The sequence below is a fragment of the Gigantopelta aegis genome, chromosome 9 (assembly GCF_016097555.1).
Source record: "Gigantopelta aegis isolate Gae_Host chromosome 9, Gae_host_genome, whole genome shotgun sequence".
NCBI lineage: Eukaryota > Metazoa > Mollusca > Gastropoda > Neomphalida > Peltospiridae > Gigantopelta > Gigantopelta aegis.
In genome coordinates this window covers 51,803,205-51,828,136 of record NC_054707.1, presented here as the reverse complement: position 1 = coordinate 51,828,136, position 24,932 = coordinate 51,803,205, and the positions used below count along the sequence as shown (strand labels likewise).

The window sequence follows — 24,932 nt, the reverse complement described above, 5'->3', positions numbered from 1 at the left end:
GATTCCCATGCAGGTAGCTCATGTACGCATCCTCCTGAGGTTGTCAATGCCCATGTGAGTAGAGGACCATTCACCCACGGCAGCATTCGACGGTACACCTGTTCGGAGGGATTCGTCCCAGAGGGAGGGCCTACAATACAGTGTCTAGATGCAGTTTGGACCAACACAAACTTCAGATGTAAGAAGCAACGTATGTATGATGATCTTATCGAGTACCATTAATCACATCCGGGCATGTGGTTAAACGTAATGCAAATTGCTATTTCACATTTTACTACTTGACCATTGCAGTTTTTATCAAAACCCCTCTGCCTGCACCCCCCCCCCCCAATTTATTTTTTATAATTATGGTTTCACTGGATATCATCACTGTATTGTGAACGAATTATGGAAACATGCATTTGCTAAAACCTTTCCAAATATATATGTACATGTTTTTCACGTCATATGTTACATGCATCTCACTCACAAATTTAGCAGAACGAAAATAGACGAGACAGACATGACTAACATAAATGCATACTATATTTATACTGAAACACGTTAAACGTTATTTGCGATTCTTACACCCGTTGTGGAATACTGACTGAAAAGAGAAATGTCCCAATGAACCCACCGACAGGGATCGATCCTAGACCGACCGCGCATCAGACGCACGCTTTATCACTCGGCCACGCCTCCTCCAACCCCGATTGCAGACAGATATATTGTTCATGGAGCCGAAATTGCTTTGTTTTTATTTTGTATGTTCTAGACTTTTGCTAACAGTATACTTTTATTTTACAGGCATCAAGCCAACCAAGCAGCAACCAGGTTCAGGTCGCAGTGGTTCCCGCACTCTGTTCCAAGCAACTCCTGGCCCAGGAACAGTGCTAGCTGTGTGTCTGGTTATAGTGCTCGTTTAACACACATTTCATGACGAACAATTTCACAGAAATAAAACACATGTACCACCCAAAACAGATTCAGTTCAAATAGACTATAAAATTACCTGTCTGAGAATTAAAGTATAAAAACAAAAACAAAGACGAAAAGAAAAGAAAAGACAACGCACACACGCACACACACCAACAAAACAAACAAAAATAAGAAAAAACCCCAACAAAACAAACAACGTCTTACATAATACGTTTGCACAATCATTTATTTTAAGCATAACAAGACGTCAGACAATCTTAAGTATATAAATGGAACCACGAGCATGTAGCCTGTGTACAATATGAAGATGCAACTGAATGCATTATGAGTACGTGGCCTGTAAATGTAAAGGCTGTGAATTATGAATATGAAAATGCAGCAGCGTACATTGTGGAGTACAAGTTTTATTTAAGGAAACATTTGTAGATGGTCCGGCTTTTAAACATTTTAATAAAACAATTGACCATAAATGCTTGAAGAACTCAAGAATTCACATTTGATTAGATAAAGGTTATTTTAAATAGACAGTTCCCGCGTTATATGGTAAATGTCAACCAGTTGTATATATCTGAAGTTTTAACTTATAATTGTTGAACATAAAAAACATTGTTTTTCGTCAAAATTAACACTTTTCAATTTTTCTTTGACGTATGGCTCATCTGCCAAAAATATTTTTGTTTTATGTTATTATGTTTGATCATTGTTAGTGGAGATGATAAAGTATTAATTTTATGTTAAAACCCCCCAACTAAAACTAATAAATTGATTAAAATTATTACAAATTCAGAATGTATTCATTATCTGTTGTTAGTTGTACGATGCTTACCAGGGCCCCGATCCACGGAAGAATGGTAGCTACGATTAATTGTACCGACTTACGGTCAGTGTTACGACCATAACGCGTATTGTTTACAACCGTTTTCACTATGCATTCTTCTAACGATTAAAATCTTCCGTGATAAAATGTAAATATTACTTTGTTTAGCGACAATTCCAACCTCTCGGGAAATGTATTCGTCTGTATCCAATTTATTCGTGAGGACAAATAGGGTGACCCCGGAATGTTCGCCGAAACATACTCAATATTAAGCTTGCACAATGCGGTCTGTTTACTATTTAAAAACTAGTTTTTCCGCTAATGATATTCACTATATATTACTTTTACTAATTATATATAATACCGAAGCATCCACGTGCAAAAAATGTGTTACTTGACTGATTTAGCAATAGCGTGCTGAAATTAACGAACACTGAAAATAACCAATATCCAGTTTCCTTCTAGTGTGTGATTACACTATATTTCGTGATGAGCAATGGGCGTCAGTTGATTCTGTGCGTGCTTACACATGATACATCTTCCATCCAACATCAAAGGCGAGGTGTTCCTTGAACACCCTATTCCTGTTAATTAGCTGACACAGTTGGCGTGTCTGGGAGTGGGTGAACGCTAGGCACGAGTGGGAGGCGAGGCAGTGGGCGGCGCACCCCACCCTGGTGGAGGGGATCGGGCAGAAGAACGTTGATTTGAGGTGGACACCATCTGGAAGCGGGCCGTGCTCCGCCACGAGGTACCGTTCAGTATCTGTAAGCAAAGAAAAAGAATGCCATATTTGTTTCGCGGTACCTCAGCACATTTTAAATATGGCTATTTTGGTGTCTGGTCACATTTTAAACTTCGGCTATTTGATGTCTAACATGGTGTCAGCACATTTTAAACTATGGCTATTCGATGTCTGACAATTGGTCTCAGCACATTTTAAATTACGGCCAGCTGGTGTCTGTGGTTATTTCGATCTGAAGACAAAGCTAAATGCCGCCTTTCACGTTAATGGAAACACATATACTGATGGAAAGAAGTTTTAGATCACAACCAAAACCCTCATCCACAATGGGAGAAAGTTAATAATTGTCTTTCTGACATTCAGTCTCACATTGCTGACATTCAATCGACAGTATATCTTAGTACTTTGTACAGACATAATACGCTGACAATGACTGGAATGTGGTCTACAGTACTGTCTGTTCCCTTATTTCTTTCTCTTAGTATATGCAGTTCGCAAATCAGTCAGCTACGTTGTGTCAATTATGTGTTCTGTATGTTGTTTGTACAACACGCACTAGACGTAATAATAAAATAGCTTGCAGGCTACAAGTAATGATATATGACCAGGGTGAAACTGGTAATATAATCTGTACATTTGTAATAAAATCAATGTACATACTACCACATGTTTTTATTTTTGTGTTACCATCACTAAAACACTATTGCATATCACTAATAGTATGCAATTAACAGAAGCAATGCAAAAAACTAAGTGAAATATGTTGTTGGTTTTCAAATTATTATTACTTGTGCGGTGAACATATATTTATTTTATTTTGTTTTAAATCGGTAATCGGTAATTTACAGATTTATCATTATTTGGATAATAAATTGACAAATTAAATATCATTATGCCTATTAATTGAGATGTATTGTCACTCTAACATTAGTGTAACAATTTTGCAAAGAGGCGACACTATAACCACGTTCAAAGTGCTTATTTTAACTCAAAATGCTGGAATATACAGTGAAAATATTAATTTGAGTCAGATTAAAAAGTGAATAATTTATTTTGTGTCAGATTATAAATGGTGAAAATATTAATTTGTGTTAGGTTATTAAGTGAATTGCAATATGTGTCAAATTTTTCACAGTAAAAATATTAACTTGTGTCAGATTATACAGTGAAAATATTAACGTGTGTCAGATTATACACAGTGAAAATATTAACTTGTGTCAGATTACACAGTGAAAATATTAACTTGTGTCAGATTACACAGTGAAAATATTAACTTGTGTCAGATTATACAGTGAAAATATTAATTTGTGTCAGATTACACAGTGAAAATATTAACGTGTGTCAGATTACACAGTGAAAATATTAACTTCGTGTCAGATTATACAGTAAAAATATTAACTTGTGTCAGATTATACAGTGAAAATATTAATTTGTGTGAGATTACACAGTGAAAATATTAACGTGTGTCAGATTACACAGTGAAAATATTAACGTGTGTCAGAATACACAGTGAAAATATTAATTTGTGTAAGATTACACAGTGAAAATATTAACGTGTGTCAGATAATACAGTAAAAATATTAATTTGTGTTAGATTATACAGTGAAAATATTAACTTGTGTCAGATTATACAGTAAAAATATTAATTTGTGTCAGATTATACAGTGAAAATATTAACGTGTGTGAGATTATACAGTAAAAATATTAACTTGTGTCAGATTATACAGTGAAAATATTAACTTGTGTCAGATTATACAGTGAAAATATTAACGTGTGTGAGATTATACAGTGAAAATATTAACTTGTGTCAGATTATATAGTGAAAATATTAACTTGTGTCAGATTATACAGTGAAAATATTAACTTGTGTGAGATTATACAGTGAAAATATTAACTTGTGTCAGATTATACAGTGAAAATATTAACTTGTGTCAGATTATACACAGTGAAAATATTAACTTGTGTCAGATTACACAGTAAAAATATTAACTTGTGTCAGATTATACAGTGAAAATATTAACTTGTGTCAGATTATACAGTGAAAATATTGACGTGTGTCAGATTATACAGTGAATATATTAACGTGTGTCAGATTATACACAGTGAAAATCTTAACGTGTGTCAGATTACACAGTGAAAATATTAATTTGTGATAAATTATACAGTGAAAATATTAACGTGTGTCAGATTATACAGTGACAATATTAACTTTTGTCAGATTATACAGTGAAAATATTAATTTGTGTTAAATTATACACAGTGAAAATATTAACGTGTGTCAGATTATACACTGACAATATTAACTTGTGTCAGATTATACAGTGAAAATATTAATTTGTGTTAAATTATACACAGTGAACATATTAATTTGTGTCGGATAGTACAGAACAAAGTGTTTTGGTTTTTGTTAATTAACCACATAGTTCAAGGGAATATAACTAGTATGACACATATGTCCTGACCGCATTTGAACTAACCTGGCAATGGACTATTTACTTAAAAAGAAAAACAACGACAAATCCTCAATCGTAAACCGATTTACGATTTATGAAACGATGAACAAAACAGAGAACATGGTTATTAATTCCTCTTATCTGTTAGGTTGTTAGTTTTACTTTATCAGTAATGAATGTTACACTTGTTAAACTACGTAACTTTTGTAAAGGAAATCCCTAATTCTATAGAGGAACTTCCCATTCTTGCATTCAACAAGACTAATCACGTCACTGTTGGTAGCAACCAACCGACAAATTAATCATAGTATTACTACACTTGGCAATGCCTAGTTTGTACAATTGAACGACAAAACCGAAATACGTGACCAGGAGTCAATTTCACAAAACATCGTAAATTTACGTCTGCGACTAGCAGTTAAACCAGTCATACGTTTATATGCGTTTGGAATCTATTTCACGCATTAAATGACATCATTACGGAAGATGGAGGATTTTATTGACAAAAGAGAACGAAATATGTATATTTTCAACTATATTTAGTTTATTGTGAATAGTAACAAGAACTGTGGTTTAGTCGTAGATTTACGTTTACGTGCAAAATTAGGTTTACGATGTTTTGTGAAATTGGGCCCAGGGCCGTATCTCTGCACAATGGAGAAGCACAGTTGTGATGACATGCACTAACAACTCACTGTCATAACAGTGATGACATCAGGTGTTCGCGAAAGGTGAGCATATCCTGCCCCACATGTGGCACTCGTCATGAGGACTGCCACCACATGTGTCAAGTAAGTCACTTCATCTAAAACGATGAATAATAATAAATGTGATATTCAAACGTTTGCACAAGTTCAAAATATTAAATAGCATCAGGCGTCATTTTGGTCAGTGATGTATCGTAGTTAGTAGATGTAGCCTCCAAATGTCTACCATAAAACTTTCTGAATGCCCCTCAGGAGTTCCTGGACATCATGACCCTGATGTTTAAAATCTGCATACAATGAACATGTCCTAAGGTATCTTAGAAGATATGATATGTAGGCACCAACATCTGGAGCAAAACGTGTATTGCTCGGCATAAAGGTAAAATTGACTACTCAAAAGTTGAAGGTATCCTTTTTGTCATGCAGCTTAGTTTGGAAACCAGTGTCGCTTTGAATCACTATGCATAGATAGAGGTTGGACACTTATTTAAAATGTTCATATGTTTCTTTTAGTTCTAGCTCTTGTGGGTAAATCAATAGAAGGTAATCTATAATCCTTCTATATTGAATGACATAAGAAGATCAATATAGTGGAAAGTAAAGTTAAAAGTTTTTTTTGCCACAAATCTTGTCAATGTAAAACTATTTGTTAGATATACTTTTCAAGGCTGCATGCAAAGTGGTTATTCTAAAATGGATTAAATATCCTTATATGGTTGATATGAACCAGTGAAGTAGATAAACTTATAATTGATTTAAACATAAGACATCGTTTGTCTAAAACTATTTACAATGTTTTGACAAATATTACATTCTTTGAAGGTGGTTAAGCAAAAATAATACCCAACTCGTTCTCATAACATATAATTTCTACAAAACTCACAAACTTTCTTTATACCGTTTTCAAAAACAAGTTTTTGTATTGATTATTATATGTGTATCTATAATGTTAGTATGCGAAATTCATTTGAGTCATGTCTTTTATTGTTATTTATGTCCTTCAACAATAAACACAAAAGTAACGAGCATTTCTCTCAATATGAAACGGAGTCATTACATGTATAGTTTCGGCTTTAAGTGTACTATATGGATTTCAAAATCTCGAACTCCCTGAAACTGGTATTCGTTATCAATCAATTGTGTTTATCTTATTGTGAGACGATATCATTAATATATATATATATATATATATATATATATATATATATATATATATGTGTGTGTGTGTGTGAGAGAGAGAGAGAGAGAGAGAGAGAGAGAGAGAGAGAGAGAGAGAGAGAGAGAGAGAGAGAGAGAGAGATTTACTATTTGTCCATGAGATCTAAAGATTCTTAAATCTAAAATTTACTGTTATGTACCTTTTCCCCACACACGTGATTGTGATATCTGCCACGACTTATCCGATGACATCACAATGATGCCTGATTTTGGTGACGTCATACCGGTGTGGCTGATGTTGCTAGTCGTAACATCTGTTGGCCCTGGTTGTGATGGTTGCGAACGGGTTTTAGTACTGGGTATCCCAGTGGTGTGTTCTGCTGCTTTTGTCCTTTTTCGTACAATAAGTGATGCCTTTGTCGGTGAGTTTGTTGTGGTGGTACATAGTTTATTGCGCATATTATGTATAAGTAGGCACATAACATGAAAACGATGTTTCAGGAAGTTCTGACTTCTCGTTCCATTCTTCCTTTCTGGGGTCACTTTCACAGAAGAAGTCGCACCTGAAAATATTAATTTGTGTCAGATTTTACGTACTTAAGAGTGAAAATATTAATTTTGATCAGATTATATGTACACAGAGTAAAAATATTAATTAGTGTCAGATTATAAACATAGTTATAATGTTAATTTGTGTCGCGTTATACAGAGTAAAACTTTTAATTTGTGTCTGATTATACATTCAAAATGTTACTTTGTGTCAGAGTATACAGCAGTCTGATTAAAATTAGCTCTACTGGTCTACCAGTAGATCTAACAGCATTGCGTGGACTCCCATGTCCAGGTGACATTTCATCTATAAATAACAATTTAAATATCGACCAATTACACGTCGCCTTTTATAGCGTTATTCGGGGGATACAAATTCTAAAAATATCGGGCGAGACTATTTATTCAATAGGCGAACTTGTTGGTGTATTTCAACATTAAACAAAAACAGAGGGAAAAGTGCAGTAATAAACTCTGGATTGTATACTAATATAAACAGATTTTATGGCAATACCATCACGGTTTTTTGTTGTCTTGAAACGAATTTTATATAAAATTTTATATTGAAATTAGTTTCCGGCATACTTCGAAATTCACCCGAATCATTTCGTATACCCTTGGCATAATCCCGAATGTTTTCACATTCTTTTCAAATCATTGGCATAATTTTGCAAGTAAGGTTTTGATTGGTCGAATGAAAGGTCAGCTGGACATGAGTTCCAACGGGGTGCTTTTAGATCCACAGATAATAGTAATTAACCAGTGGAGCTGATTTTAATTAGATTGAGTATACAGTTAAAATCTTTCTTTGTGTCTGATTATATAGAGAATAATACATGAGTGGACTTAGATACCATTTATGTCACAACAAGTTGTTTTAAACGAGTTGTGACATAAATGGTATCTAACGGACACGAATGTATTATTCTATTTCTTACATATCCTCAAAAACCAGGATTTAAGCATATTTTAAAATAAAATTTCGACTAAAAGGTACGTACGTGTGTTAACAACCCATGTGTTATCAAAAATAATGCATGGTGTTGTCACCAACAGGTGTGTAAGAAAGAATGCTAATTTGTGTCAGATAATACACACGGTTAGCTTATCAATGTGTGTCAGATTATACATAGTGATATAATGTTAACTTGTGTCTGATTATACAATGTTAATTTGTGTCACATTATACCCTGGGTGAAAATATTAATTTATGTCAGATTATACACAGACTAAAATTTTTAATTTGTGTCTAAATATATACCGTTAATTTGTGTTAGGTTATACGCAGTGAAAATATTAATTCACGTTAGATTATACAGTTAAATATTAATTTGTGTAAGATTATACACAGTGAAATATTAATTTGTTTATAATGCACATAGTTAAATATATTATATATAAAAAATGTGTCATAACGAGTCCACTTGCACTTGACCACATTTTACCTGCACTGACAATGGATTACTTCCTTTAAAAAACAAACAAAAACAAATAATGAATCCTCAATCGTAAACCGATTTGCGATTCATCAAACGGCTAGTAATTTGTGAAGTTTTTATTTTTCATTCATCTCTATTAAATGTAACACGTTTTACATCGTATAACGTTTGTAAAGGAAATCTATATTTCTACAGTGGGACTTCCCATTCTAGATCTTGCACTGAACAAGACTGATTACGCCATTGTTCGTACCAACCAACCGGCAACTTAATCACAGTCTTACTACACTTGGCAATGCCTAGTTTTTACAGTTCTGTTTTCAAGTTTAGTTTCCACAACAGCGATCAAAATAATGTGAAAACTCCGAGTATTGATTTGAGATTAAGTGAAGAGTAATTTTTCAAATCTCGTAAATGCCAAATGAAGATAACACAAATTGCTCGTTTGATTATTTTGCAAGTGCAAGGCTACCTGCACGAGGATTATCTGAAAATTCATTAAATATCGCTATATGGTTGATATAAACCAGTGAAGTAGACGAAATTATAGTTGCTTTAAGTATAAAAACACCCCAAACAAGAACAAAAAACCCACCACAAACAAACAAAATCCTCAAAAACAACCCCACAACATATACTACTGCTGCTACTGCTACTACTGCTACTACTGCTACTACTACTACTACTACTACTACTACTACTACTACTACTACTACTACTACTACTACTACCACTATAACAACTAATATTGTTACTATTTACTACTACTACTACTACTAGTATTGATACAATTACTACTACTACTACTACTACTACTACTACTAATAATAATAATAATAATAGTAATAATAATAATTAAACGTTTCAGTTGTAATTGTTAGTGTATTAATCTGCGAAGGTTTATCATGAACATTTGGTTTTCACCAACATGCGAAGTAAAGGTTACACTCACCGTGGGCAGTACATATGATAATCAAGCCCCAAATCACAGACACCTTCTGCTTCATCTGCATGGTAAAAAATCACAAATCTCGTGTTCTTGAAACCAAGCACGTAGTATCCGTGCTGCAAAATATCTTCCAAATATAGTCGTTTGTAAAGTAGAATGACTTGTTAGGTCCGTGAGACATTGTTAGTTTATCACAGCCATTGTTTGACTTTGTCATAATAATGGACGATTACAATTTTACCTGATTTTAGCGAGGCGCCCGTTCCATGTAGACAGAATAAAGATAGCATTTCTCTTTACGCTGTGTCATTAAAAGCAAATCTGCAAACCATATGTTCGTTTCTTTAAGGTGTACATTTCTCTCAAGTTAGGCTGCTTACACAAAGTATGTTTGCCATATTGATTCAGATAAATACTCAATCTCTCAAGTTAGCCAGCTTAGGTCTCACTACACAGATGTCATCTGCCATTGAAACCCATGTTAAATTGCCCAACGTCAAATGAAGATTGCCAATAGAACGGGTTCTCATTGGTACTAATAACATACATCATTGCGAACATATATTATATAAGCATTTATTTTCACTCCAAAATTGAGAACATTTCCGTCTCAGTGTTTTGCTATAGGACCACACCTGGCTGTAGTACCGGTCCGAACAGGTGGTTCATTAACCGATTCACTCCGGCTGTCTCTTGCGCTATACATCCATGTCCCAAAAGGTCAATATTACAAATTAGCATGGGCAAATTACAGCCAGAAGGCTAACCATTAAACATACATATTGTCTTAATTCTTCACCATTTCCTAGAAGTGAATATGTGAACCATAACTTGTGTCACAATTAGGAACTATAGTGGACCGTGATGAATGAACTCTCACCCGGAAGTGATCTGTGTAATGAGACCTTACACAGAGTATGTTTGTCATATTGATTCAGGTAAATACTCAATCAGGTATTAACACTGGTTAAAACCGGATTTAATAGCTTTTATTTTATAATACGTTAATCATCGGATAGATTAAAAGAGAAATGAACATGCAGATTGAAAATAAGTAAGTAAATCACGCCAGTTTAATGGCAGTAATATGATAGATTTGACATCACCTTTCATTTTGTGACATGTCACAAAATGTTTAAAAAATGGTTTGTCACGTGACAAACCCATGGTGTTAGGATATAGCAAACCAATTATGTTGGGACACGTTAAACCAATACTAACCAATTCAGTTAGGACATGGCAAACCAGTTATATTGGGACACGTTAAACCAATACTAACCAATTCAGTTAGGACATGGCAAACCAGTCATGTTGGGACACGTTAAACCAATACTAACCAATTCAGTTAGGACATGGCAAACCAGTTATGTTAGGACATGTTAAACCAATACTAACCAATTCAGTTAGGACATGACAAACCAGTTATGTTGGGACACGTTAAACCAATACTAACCAATTTAGTTAGGACATGGCAAACCAGTTATGTTAGGACATGTTACACCAATGCTGATAGGACATGAGAAACCAATTCAGTTAGGACATGGGGAAACCAATTATGTTAGGACACGACAAACCAATTCTGTTAGGACATGGACAAGCAATTCTGTTATGACATGGTAAACCAATTATGTTAGCACATGGGAAAGCAATTCTGTTATGACATGGTAAACCATTTATGTTAGGACTTCCACAAGCAATTCTGTTAGGACAAGGTAAACCATTTATGTTAGGACATGGTAAACCAATTCAATTACAAGGTAAACCAATTCAGTTAGGACATGGTACACCAATTCAGTCAGGACAAAGTACACTAATTCAGTCAGGACAAGGCACACCAATTCAGTCAGGACAAGGTACACCAATTCAGTCAGGACATGGTAAGCCAATTCAATTAGGACACGGTAAACCAATTCAGTTAGAACAAGGTAAACCAATTCAGTTAGAACAAGGTAAACCAGTTCAATTAGGACAAGGTAAATCAATTCAGTTAGGACAAGGAAAACCAATTCTTTTTTACAAACCAACTATGTTAGAGCAAGACAAACCAATTCAGTCAGGACAAGGTAAACCAATTCAGTCAGGACAAGGTAAACCAATTCAGTCAGGACAAAGTACACCAATTCAGTCAGGACAAGGTAAACCGATTTAGTCAGGACAAGGTAAATCAATTCAGTCAGGACAAAGTACACCAATTCAGTCAGGACAAGGTAAACCAATTCAGTTAGGACAAGGTAAACCGATTCAGTCAGGACAAGGTAAACCAATTCAGTCAGGACAAGTTAAACCGATTCAGTCAGGACAAGGTAAACCGATTCAGTCAGGACAAGGTTAACCAATTCAGTCAGGACAAAGTACACCAGTTCAGTCAGAACAAAGTACACCAATTCAGTCAGGACAAGGTATACCAAATCAGTTAGGACACGATACACCAATTCAGTCAGGACAAGATACACCAATTCAGTCAGGACAAGATACACCAATTCAGTCAGGACAAGGTACACCAATTCAGTTAGGACAAGGTACACCAATTCAGTCAGGTCAAAGCACACCAATTCAGTCAGGTTAAGGTACACCAATTCAGTTAGGACAAGGTACATCAATTCAGTCAGGTCAAGGCACACCAATTCAGTCAGGTTAAGGTACACCAATTCAGTTAGGCCATGGCAAACCAACTGTGTCAGGACATGGCAAACCAATTACGACAACAGGCCAAGCTTGTAATCGTAATAGGGACATGGACTGAAATGATTAGGATTGCGGTATGGATCTTCTTCTTCTTCTCGTTCACAAGCTACACCAGTAATCGTCTGTGGGATGAAATTAGTCTTTTTCCAGTTCTCCTCTCACCAATCAGTTTGGTGGTTTGAGAGTCTCAATGTGCTGTGGTATGGATTATTTATTTATATAACATACATATGACGCCTACAGTGGCTACAAATTATTGTTCAAACTTGGTGAGGAGATATATGTTATATATCCTCACGAACAAAAGTTCTAAAATGATCTAAACCAACTGTAAAGTTTGTAAATGGATGACATTTGTGCTTCGTGTGGACACACCATACTCGTGGGAATCGTCTCATAAAGTTTACGAATGATTAATAAATAATTTCTTGAAAACAATTTGACTTTTCCTTCAATACTTTAAACACACACACACACACATATATATATATATATATATATATATATATATATATATATATATATATATATATATATATATATATATAACTTGTGCAATACATCCACAGGCACCATTTTTGTGAGTATATAAATAAATACCACGTCTTGAGTATACACTAACTTACACTGCCACCTCTAATTGCTCCAAGCCAGGCATATTTTACGGGTGGGGTGTGTGTGTGTGTGTGTGTGTGTGTGTGTCTACATTCAACTAATTAAATAAAAGCTATATTTTTGGTGCATGCACTTTACAATAAGTGGAACAATCTTTTTTATCAAGAGCGGAGTCGATCTCACCTGGATCCGCGCCTGAATACCACCATCACAACAATAACTACTACTGCTACCACGACCATTGCTGCTGCTACTACTACTACTACAACTACTAAAACTACTACTACTACTACTACTACTACTACTACTACTACTACTACTACTACTACTACTACTACTACTACTACTACTACTACTACTACTACTACTACTACTACTGTTGCTGCTACTACTGCTGCTGCTGCTGTTGCTGCTGCCACTGCGGCTGTTACTGCTACTGCAGCTGCTGCTAATCTTATTACTACTGCTGCTGCTGCTACTGCTCCAGACACAACTACTGCTGCTGCTGCTGCTGCTGCTACTGCTACTACTACTACTACTACTACTACTACTACTACTACTACTACTACTACTACTACCACCACCACAACAATAACTACTACTACTATTACAACTATCACAACAACAGTAACTACTACTGCTAATACCTATACTACTACTACTACTATCACTACTACCACTACAACCACCGCCACCACCACTACCACTACTACTACCAGCACCACCACTATAAAATACTATTGGTTATATGAACCGTCGTCAGACCATACAGTAAAGGCCAGTGTACACGTGTGGCCGTTTCGTAGGAGACATGATCACTAATGTATGGTATTACACTTCAATATTCCAAGCCACCGTGGATTGCTGTTGATTGCATGTCTAAGACGAAATACAAAATTGGATGTGGTATTGATTGGAAACGAAAATGAATATCTGACCATTCCTGTAACTTATTAATCGGCTGCTGTAATACAACTGCTGTGACATAGAGTAGAACATGAACCGAGAAACCCGCCATCAACACTGCGGTTAGACAAGAAAAGAGCTGGAAGAGTTTGTTTTGTTAACGCTCTCTCTAGGGCACATTGATTAATTAATCATCGGCTGTTGAGATTTCATTCATTCATATTGTTTTGTTCCAAAGCAATTTACCGAATGACATATACAGTTCAGTTTACAACATGTTATTATTACAATAGCGACATTTCTTGTTTTTTCCATTATATAGTTATCTCTGACTGAGAGAGCGATTAGTTAACCGTCCAAATGTCCATCTAGCTCTTGCAAAGCAGAGTATTCGAGCTAGTGGAAAGTAAAATAAAGCATAATGGTAATAAATATATTTATCATATATTAGCTAGCATATCCAGTGTAATCAAAGTATGTTATATTTTTCAGATCACGTACTTTGAAAATTTAATAACTTTGCAAATTAGAAAAAAAAGTAAAGTTTGTTTTATTTAACGACGCCACTAGAGCACATTGATTTTTTTATCTTATCATCGGCTATTGAACGTCAAACATATGGTCATTCTGACACTGTTTTTTAGAGGAAACCCGCTGTCGCTACTCTTTTACGACAGGCAGCAAGGGATCTTTTATTTGCGCTTCCCACAGGCAGGATAGCACAAACCATGGCCTTTGTTGAACCAGTTATGGATCACTGGTCGGTGCAAATGGTTTACACCTACCCATTGAGCCTTGCGGAGTACTCACTCAGGGTCTAGAGTCGGTATCTGGATTAAAAATCCCATGCCTCGACTGGGATCCGAACCCAGTACCTACCAGCCTGTAGACTGATGGCCTAACCACGACGCCATCGAGGCCGGTTTTCAAATTAGATGCAAATTAATCGAGGTCACGGCACTACGTTTATTGGCATTTAAGCAAATGTACTACGGTGTACTATAATTGACGTATGTCTCCATAGTCATAATTCAAAAACATTTAAATAGCAACTATACACTGAAAGCTGTCAGTGGACATGAAGCTAACTAAGGTTAGAAATATAACTTTAGTAAATACACTATTATATTAAGCCCATTATCTACAAGTAGCTTCAACAACTTTGTTTTAAGACCACGTAGCTGTTTAACATTCTGTATACTACAAAGTCAGCCATTTTGTAACTCTGACACGTAGGCTTACCATAAAATTGTATAGACTGGATCTCAATTCTAATACAGGGATGACGATAAATGCTGGAACAGCCAAGGTAAACAGGTTCAGTGAATTGTTAATTAGTAATAGAGAATTAAATACACAGACAAAACGTAGAACTGCACGTGCAACTGCTTTAATTTTACTGTTCTATCCGATGCCATCATCCTTTTATCGATAAGGAGATTTAACCTTTGGAATTTGATGGCAATTTGTTAAGGAAGTTTTTAGTTCCGCTAAAGAAATAAACTACTAGAGAGATATTGAGGATTTTTTTTTTTTTTTTGTAAATTATTAAAATTTTAACAAAAATGTAACAGTGAAAATGTTCAGTCTATCGTCTCCTAGTAGAGTTCTAGATTTACATAGAAACTTAACATTGAAGATTTTAAAGTCTGTCTTCTCGTGGAGTTTTGATCGGATTGTTCTAAAAATTGATACATGTACTATGACATAACAAAGACAGTAGTAATATTGGTTAAAAAAGGTTGGATTTGCGTGAATGGAACTGAGTGACAATTTTTATTACTTCAAGCTGACTAGACGCACAGACATTCGCATAACAGCCACGTTGAACTTATTTGAAATATCTCAAAATATGTCTCATACACTTTTAATTTGAGAAGTTTTAAACTTGACACATGGATATTTTAAGGTGGTCTGTACAAATTAATTAATTATTTAGTACTGACAAGATTGAAAATTAAATAGCGGCCTCTTGTTTTTATTCACACACACGCGCACACACACACGCGCGCACACACACACACACACACACAGAGAGAGAGAGAGAGAGAGAGAGAGAGAGAGGAGAGAGAGAGAGAGAGAGAGGGAGGAAAGAAACGTTTATTTAACGACGCACTCAGCACATTTTATTTACGGTTATATGGCGTCAGACATATGGTTAAGGACCACACAGATATGACATAGGAAACCCACTGTCGCCACTTCATGGGCTACTCTTTTCGATTAGCAAGGGATCTTTTGTATACACCATCCCACAGACAGAGTAGTGCATACCACGACCTTTGATATATCAGTCGTGGTGCACTGGTTGGAACGAGAAATAGCCCAATGGGCCCACCGACGGGGATCGATCCTACACCGACCGCGCATCGAGCGAGCACTGTACCACTGAGAGACATACAGACATGCATACATACACACACACACACACACACACACACACACACACATATACACACACACACACACATATATATATATATATATATATATATATATATATATATATATATATATTATATATATATATATATATAATTCAAGACCGTACATCTACAGTGCAGTCGAATGAGCATTTGGCAAGATAGTCGTTGATTCCATGAATCTCTATCCAATGCTTTGTCTATAGCAGGATAACCACTCCAGTGGAGATCTTTATTGGACAATATATGCCAGAATGATATGGCGTTGTTTGAAAATCTGTATACAACGAACATGTCCTACTGTATCTCAGAAGTTGTGATATGTAGACACCAAAAGCTGGAGCAGAAGGTATAGTGCTCAACATAAAGGGATAACTGATTATTCGAAAGTTGAAGTCATCCCTTTTGTCATTCAGGATTTTTAGACAATTGTATTATGTTACATACATCCTTTTGAACACCACAAATTCAAATGCCACTCCCAGACTAGTTTACTAATCAAAACTAGCACAGGACAGAACTCACTGGAATAACTACATGCACACATGAATCAGAGTTACAACAGTAATGATATCAGGTGTTGGCGAAAGCTATGCATGTCCGGCCCCACCGGTGGCACCCGTCATAAGAACTGCCATAACAGGTGTCAGGTCAAACACTTCATCTAAAGTGATGAAAAAATAAACGTGCAATATCTTCACCAAAGAGAAGAAAAGGTATGCACCAGTTCAAAATATGGAATTGCATCAGCCATAATTTTGGTCAATGAAGGAAGAAGGAAGGAAATGGTTTATTTAACGACGCAGTCAACACATTTTATGTATGGTTATATGGCGTCGGACATATGGTTAAGGACCACACATATATTGAGGGATGAAACCCGCTGTCGCCACTTCATGTGCTACTCTTTTCGATTAGCAGCAAGGGATCTTTTATATGCACCATCCACATACCACGGCGTTTGATGTACCAGTCGTGGTGCACTGGCTGGAGCGAGAAATAGCCCAATGGACCCACTGACGGGGATCGATCCCAAACCGACCGCGCATCAAACGAGCGCTTTACCTCTGGGCTACGTCTCATCCCTTTGGTCAATGATGCATCGTATTTAATAGATATAATCTCCAAAAGATTTTCTGGATTCCCTGGACATCATAATCGGGATGGAATAACTTCTAAGGCACAATGATATGGCGTTGTTTAAAATCTGCATACAATGAGCATGAGTTGTGATATGTAGAAACCAAAATCTGGAACAGAAGGTATATTGCTCGACATGAAGGGAATATTGACTGTTAGAAAGTTGAAGTTATCCCTTGTGTCATACACCTTAGTTTGGAGGCCAGTGTCGCTTTGAATAATAAAGCATAGATTGAGGTATGAAAATGATTTAATACATTCAGATGTTTTTTATAATTCTAACTCATGTAGGTAAATCAATGGACGGTAACCTGTAAACCTGCTATTATTGAATAATATAAGACCATCTTAATAAAACGTAATAATATGTTTTACTGTACAGTTGCATGTCAATTCATCGGTTTTCCTTTGACGCAAGCGGATTAAGGTATAAGTGGCGGATCCAGCGTAAACTCGGGTGTATGGTAGTAAATTAGCAATTTTACATTGTTAAAACAAGTAGGCTCGGATCCATGATTTTCCTAAGGAGGGGTGCAACCAATAAAAGGGGGAACTTACAGTATTCAGAAGTACACCAACATATATTATTTATATGGCAATCTTCCACAGAAATACCAAACTGACCATTGTAAACATGTTACCCACTAAACACCAATAAATGCATTATGTTACATTGTTCATCTGTTAAACACTTAATTTTTCGGAGCACTTCGAACTTTGGAGGGGTGCACATCTCCAACACTCTTGAGGGTAGTGTTTATGATTAAATTAATACAAAAACTGATCTGAACGGAATTAACCTCGCGAACATTTCTTGTACAGCCTTACTAATATGTATTAGCATAGTTGGGGGGGGGGGGGGTCATGGTCTTCCTCAGTGGCATCCCCCCTGTCCAATATGGGTGGCCCCTCAATACAGCTCCTAATTCAACGGTCCCGACAAACAAACAATCAAACAAAGATTCATTGAACACTTACCTCTATACATGCAATGTGTATCCACTCAGCACTTGCAGAAAACAACGAACAGCACAATGGTTAGCTGTCGGCGTTAGATTTAGTAGTATTAGATCGATTCACAGATATTTTGCATTTATACACATTTAAAATAAATATCATTATTAATGTTAAAAAGCGATTCTGATCTCACATTTCTATATCCAGAAGAATGTACGTAGTATCGCTTTGACATCAATAAGCATATTGTCACGCCAAAGCATTGTTGACGTCACGTCAAAGAAATGTTATGCCAACGTTTCCGACCATTTCGTTAGGTTACGGAAAATGTCATAATACCACTGAAATGCGCACCCCAGCACTCTCCCCTTGTAGGCCTATAGGAACCGGGGGAGTGGAGGTGGAGGCCTGCCCCACCCCCACCCATCCCCCATTCGACAAAAATATACATTTTTTTGTTCTATTTTATATAAATAATAAACATAATGAAAATATATCTGCATTCTTATTGGTTAAAAACCAGTCACATGACCTTTCGTAAATAGTGATATTGCCCTGAGAAGGTCCACCAGTCCGATCAAAAGTTATATTGCCCTGGGAGATTTAACCAATGAAAATAAAGATCAGACAAAATTCCATCCAATTAATGAGTAGGTAACGTAATACAACATCAACTGCTAATTATAATGTAAACAACCACAAACGTTTGACAAAACGCTTTACTATCCTGAAAAAAGATAGCATCTTTATTCATACATGCTAAAGCTCGTGACAAGTGAAAACTATTTCACTCGGGACATAAATTTGATAATAACTGATAACTCGTTTATTATCCTCTGTTTACGAACCCATTACTGATGAAGATATGATTCGACTCCCGACAATCAAATGTTCTGTCTAATGATAATCCGCGGTCACTGCAGAGAAAAGTGTGGTTCGGTATAACCATCAGTTTGCCAGACGCGCCAGAGAAAATGTACGGAACCTCGACTATGACTGTTTAAAATTTGACCATGATAGTGCAGGCTGTGAATTTGTTGTTATGGCCTACAATGAGGCAACAAAAACTCAAAACGATTTAAAAGACAACGAATTTGAACACAAACCTCACATGTACGAAACGGGTGATGACAAATGTCCGGTGAAATCATTGAAATTATATTGAGGAAAAAGAAACCCAAGCACCTATTTAAAAAATACAACCCTCTGACAAAATATGGTACACATCTCGTCCGGTAGGTGTTAAGACAATAAATGATATGATGAAATCAATATCCCTTGATGCTGGCCTTACCAAGTGTTACACCAATCACTGTGCTAGGGCCACAACTTTAACCCGTTTGGCACATACTGGGGTAGAAACTCGGGAAATCATGAACATTTCGAGGCATCGCAGAGAAGCGAGTGTTAGGAGTTATAATGCAGACTCCTCGGAAAGCCAAAAAAGAAAATATTCCTCAATTATTCACAACATTAATGGCGATAAAACATCAGCACTGATTCCCTCAAACCCCGCGAAAACAAACTCACAACATGCACAATTTGCCTCGGGGAACGAAAATATATTTTAAAATTATTTAAATGATGTACAAAAAAGAAAAGTCATTTGCGAAAAACAATTTTACGGTGGCTGGGAAAGGACATCACATCAAATTATTTTTCTCGATCGATCGAGATATTAAATCACAGTAAGGTGATGCCTATTCTAATTTCAACTGTTTTATTACTTTTTCCTGAAATAAACTGCAACAGACTTCCCTAAAATATAATGGCATTACAGTGACATCACTCAGGAATGGACCGGCCTCGGTGGCGTCGTGGTTAGGCCATCGGTCTACAGGCTGGAGGTACTGGGTTCGGATCCCAGTCAAGGCATGGGATTTTTAATCCAGATACCGACTCCAAACCCTGATTGAGTGCCCCGCAAGGCTTATTGGGTAGGTGTAAACCACTTGCACCGACCAGTGATCCATAACTGGTTCAACAAAGGCCATGGTTTGTGCTATCCTGCCTGTGGGAAGCGCAAATAAAAGATCCCTTGCTGCTAATCGGAAAGAGTAGCCCATGTAGTGGCGACAGCGGGTTTCCTCTCAAAATCTGTGTGGTCCTTAACCATATGTCTGACGCCATATAACCGTAAATAAAATGTGTTGAGTGCGTCGTTAAATAAAACATTTCTTTCTTTCTTTTTTTCACTCGGGAATGTAGACCGATTTACATACCAACAAATGATTCCTACGCTCAACAAATAAGTACGCCGTTTTGTAATTTTGTAATAATTGGTTTCAAGTTTCTTCTCAACGTGGTGTACAGTGAATTGCATTCTAGAGTAACTATTAACTGATAACAATAAAACAGTAAAACAGAGCAATTGTTTAAAATAATAAACGACCTTGACATTAACAAAGCATTGGTTTTTAAACTACGGTCAGCGTGTTGGAAATTGTGCCATAACTGTACACGTGGATTGTTGAATTGTGGATTTTAAATTGTACGGTGGCTGGGAAAGGACATCACATCAAATTATTTTTCTCGATCGATCGATTTAATATCTCGATCGATCAACTTACTATCTCGATCGATCGACTTTTGAACTCGAGGCTTTCTGTCAAGATAGACGACTGGAATACCGTTATAGGTTATACTATAGCATATAAAATCCCATAGGCAACAACGTTAACGTTTGTGGTTAATAACACAATATGCTATATATCAACCAAACTATGACATTCATCTAGGTAATCATCCACCACATAAATCCAGGCTACGACATGTACAGGTAATTTTTTCTTTTTCCAAATTGGAGAAGAACTAATCCCCATTCCCTTTACCCTATGAATTTGGTCGGGATAATGTGAGCAGGTATGTATACACTGTACTAAAAGCCACCCACTGATGCAATAGCTACGACAACTACGTCTGTATCTGTTGCAGATAGCATGATCCATACGTAGCTTTGCTGATATGCATCGACTATGGAGGGGCATGTTAAAGCCCAAAATGTCCCAATTGGGACATCTTTGGCCGGTGCTCTAATTAATGTATTTAATTACTATCATTTATATATTAGACCCTGGAAGCAGATTTCGCAAACGGGTGGGCTTCGCGGACAGGTTGCTGACGTTCCAATACCAGGAAAGTACCCAACATTGCTGGGCCGGATTTCCATGGGTAGGCCGGGGGTGTGGGCGGGGGAGACCTCCTACCAGGCAAACCTAATGACCGAGACCACCTTCGCCCTAACGCATCCTGACACGGAGTCACCCCCCCCCCCCCCCATCCTTCGCATGAAGGAAGGTTGTTGGGATAGGTATGGGAAGGAATGATGAGGTGAGGAAGAAGAGGAATGGTGATGTTTATGAACAGTCCGCCAATCGTCCACCCAAAGGAGCAGGTGGGTGAAACGCATGATGATCTCCATTTGTTGATGTTATTGTACTGAAGATGTTGTTGTTGTTGTTGTTGAACTTCTGAGGTGACCCATAAAGTTCCAAGAGCATTCGTGAGCTTACTATTTGTGGATGACCACTTAAGGTCATTGCTATATAAAAACCCGTTGTCTCAACTTCATAGGCTATTCTTTTTTTATTAGCAGCAAGGGATTTTTTATATGCAAAATTCTATAGACAGGATAGCACATACTACGGCCTTTGATGTACCAGTCGTGGTGCACTGGCTGAAGCGAGAAATAATTAAGGTTCAAGCACGCTATCCTGGATACACATCTCAGATATCTGGGCTGTCTGTCCAGGACAGTGGGTTAGTTGTTAGTTGGTTTGTTAGTGGTTGGTGAGAGAGAAGAGGGTGTAGTGGCCTTACACCTACCCATTGAGACCTTAACAACTCGCTCTTGGTTGGAGCCGGTACCGGGCTGTGAACCCTGTACCTACCAGCCTGCAGTCCGATGGCTTAACCACTGCGCCACTGAGGCCGGTTGCTAGCAACAATCAGTTTATTCAACTTACATGGCCTGTTAATTAATTACAAACATCACAGACTTTATATTCAGCTTGAATTTAAACAGAATTGAGAACCAGTTAAATATACTCAACAGCAAAAGAAACGCAAGTTTTTAAAGAGGCTAAAAATAAATTGAAAAGTTTTCATTTCGTTTTGTTCGCATTTACGGTTGAAGCATGTCATCAAAACATACCATAGGAAAATGTCATGTGATTGTCAAGTAAGAGATCCTCGTGAAAATAAAAAACCCATTCTTTGTTCATGACATTATAGGGTATAAAAATACCCAATTTTAAAAAATTTATTCACCAATATTTATGTCATACGAATATGCCAAGACTTACCTCACAACAGCGGGAACAAGCAATCGGACGCCTACAGGCAGGTGAAAGCGTTAGTTATGTTGCCAGTGCTTTTAACGTTCACATCACAACCATTTATCGTCTGCAAGATCGTTTTGTCACCACCAACAGTACTGTTGACCTTCCACGAAGTGGCCGTCCTTGTGTCACCACCCAACGACAGGACAGACATATTTATCGCTTGCATATTCGCGATCCATTCCTGACAGCCAATGAAACAGCTCGACAGACAATTGGAGTCTACAACCGACCCATAAGTGGTGACACAGTTAGACGTAGACTCCGTATAAACACTCTCAGTTGTCGTCGTCCTGCCCGTCATCCCAGTTTGACTCAGCAGCACCGACGGAACCGTTTACAGTGGGCCACATTTCACCGGAATTGGCGTTATCAGCAGTGGATACATGTGGTCTTTACAGATGAAAGTCGGGTTTGCATATCCCATGCTGATGAAAGAGTTCGAATATGGCGCAGACGTGGACATCGTTATGATGATCAGTGTGTGATGGAAAGAGATCCATGGGGTGGTCCAAGTGTTATGATATGGGCTGCAATTTGCCTGGATCAAAGACTTGGCCTAGTTGTCTTCCAGAATATTGGTCCGGGAAAGGGGTAATGGTATTACAGCTCAGCGTTACATTGATCAGGCCCTCAGACCCCATATAGTGCCTTTTTTTGTTCGTCATCCGCAATACACGTTCCAGCATGATAACGTCAGACCACACACAGCTCGGGCTACGGTTCACTTCTTACAGCAGCATAACATCAGAATTTAGCCTTGGCCAGCCCTTAGTGCCGACTAAAATTCAATTGAACATTTATGGGACGAGCTGAAAAGAAGTATTGATCAAGTTCGTCCAAGACCAAGAAATGCAGCTGAGCTTCAGGCAATCATACTTCAGACCTTTCCACTTATCCCCATGACCTTTATCAACCGCCTGATCCATTCCATGTACAGAAGGTACGTCGCAGTTGTGAATGCAAATGGTGGACATACACGATGTTGATTATTGATTACTCTGTCTGGGTTGTCTGCCCTTGTTATCATTTATGACTGATGCCTATTAACATTTCTTGAAATTAAAACACTTTTGGCTTCAATAATTGTTTTCATTAGTTTACATCAGTTTTGTACAATGCTATCTAAAAATAAATACCATTCGTATTCTTATTATAACTTGCGTTTCGTTTGCTGTTCAGTATATATATATATATATATATATATATATCTCAGTATAATCACGATAAACCTACTCTCATCCAAATAATGTCATGTATTAACATATATATATATATATATATATATATATATATATATATATATATATGTGTGTGTGTGTGTGTGTGTGTGTGTGTATACATGCATACATACATACATACATACATACATACACATACAAATATATATATATATATATATATATATATATATATACACACACACATATATATATATATATATATATATATATATATATATATATATATATATATATATATATATATATATATTTTGTATATGTATGTATGTATGTATGTATGTATGTATGCATGTATATATATATACACACACACACACACACACACACACACACACACACACACACACATATATATATATATATATATATATATATATATATATATATATATATATATATATAAATGTTAATACATGACATTATTTGGATGAGAGTAGGTTTATCGTGATTATACTGAGATTCCTAATTTAGGTGCTTTCACAGTTTACTGGGCCTAGACTAATATAAACACAAATATTTCGGGGTCACCTCTTAAAAGGCCACTTTACGAGACTAGCTTAACACAGGTTTATCTGCATATTAGTATGCTTTTCAACTTGGGTGGCAATGATTAATTTTAGGATTTATGGAGTGTCATTAATTCTTCCCTCCCCCGCTTCCGACGCCGATGATTAAAAGTATACGTAAAATGTAGGACAAACCATCAATGACGTAAATGCACACTACACCTGCGTTGGAAGACGTAATTACATTAAGCAGTAATGAGTTGAATATTTACACCAGCCTTTGATGGTTAATCGTGGTGTTGTTGTACAGTATCGGTCGTCGACATCATGCACTAGATTAAACATGCTAGAAACGGGAGACTGATATTCGAAGCAAACCTC

General features: G+C 36.7%; 1 protein-coding gene across 3 annotated transcripts; it reads right to left on the bottom strand.

The window, feature by feature from the left end:
• Positions 1–1,126: 1,126 nt before the first annotated feature.
• On the bottom strand, positions 1,127–18,725 carry LOC121382269. 3 transcript variants are annotated; one of them, XR_005959140.1, is made up of 3 exons: positions 18,655–18,722; positions 6,999–7,361; positions 1,127–2,500 (listed from the first exon to the last, which is right to left on the bottom strand). XR_005959140.1 is itself a non-coding variant. In XM_041511835.1 (3 exons), the coding sequence occupies exons 1-3, from the start codon at positions 18,490–18,492 to the stop codon at positions 2,259–2,261; spliced, it is 615 nt and encodes a 204-aa protein (XP_041367769.1). In that variant the 5' UTR covers positions 18,493–18,725; the 3' UTR covers positions 1,127–2,258. The 3 variants fall into 3 exon arrangements, 2 of the variants coding, with proteins under 2 accessions (XP_041367769.1, XP_041367768.1); XM_041511835.1 differs by having other exon boundaries at positions 18,483–18,725; XM_041511834.1 differs by lacking the exon at positions 18,655–18,722 and adding an exon at positions 9,739–10,147.
• Positions 18,726–24,932: the final 6,207 nt, after the last annotated feature.

What these genes read in the sequence shown, in the direction of transcription:
- LOC121382269 (XM_041511834.1), bottom strand. Translation starts at nt 9,799, where the DNA reads ATGCAGATGAAGCAGAAGGTGTCTGTGATTTGGGGCTTGATTATCATA. An exon ending in TATCATATGTACTGCCCACG is followed by an intron (nt 7,362 to 9,738) that starts GTGAGTGTAACC and finishes TAATATTTTCAG; the next exon opens with GTGCGACTTCTTCTGTGAAA. An exon ending in ATCACGTGTGTGGGGAAAAG is followed by an intron (nt 2,501 to 6,998) that starts GTACATAACAGT and finishes CTTTGCTTACAG; the next exon opens with ATACTGAACGGTACCTCGTG.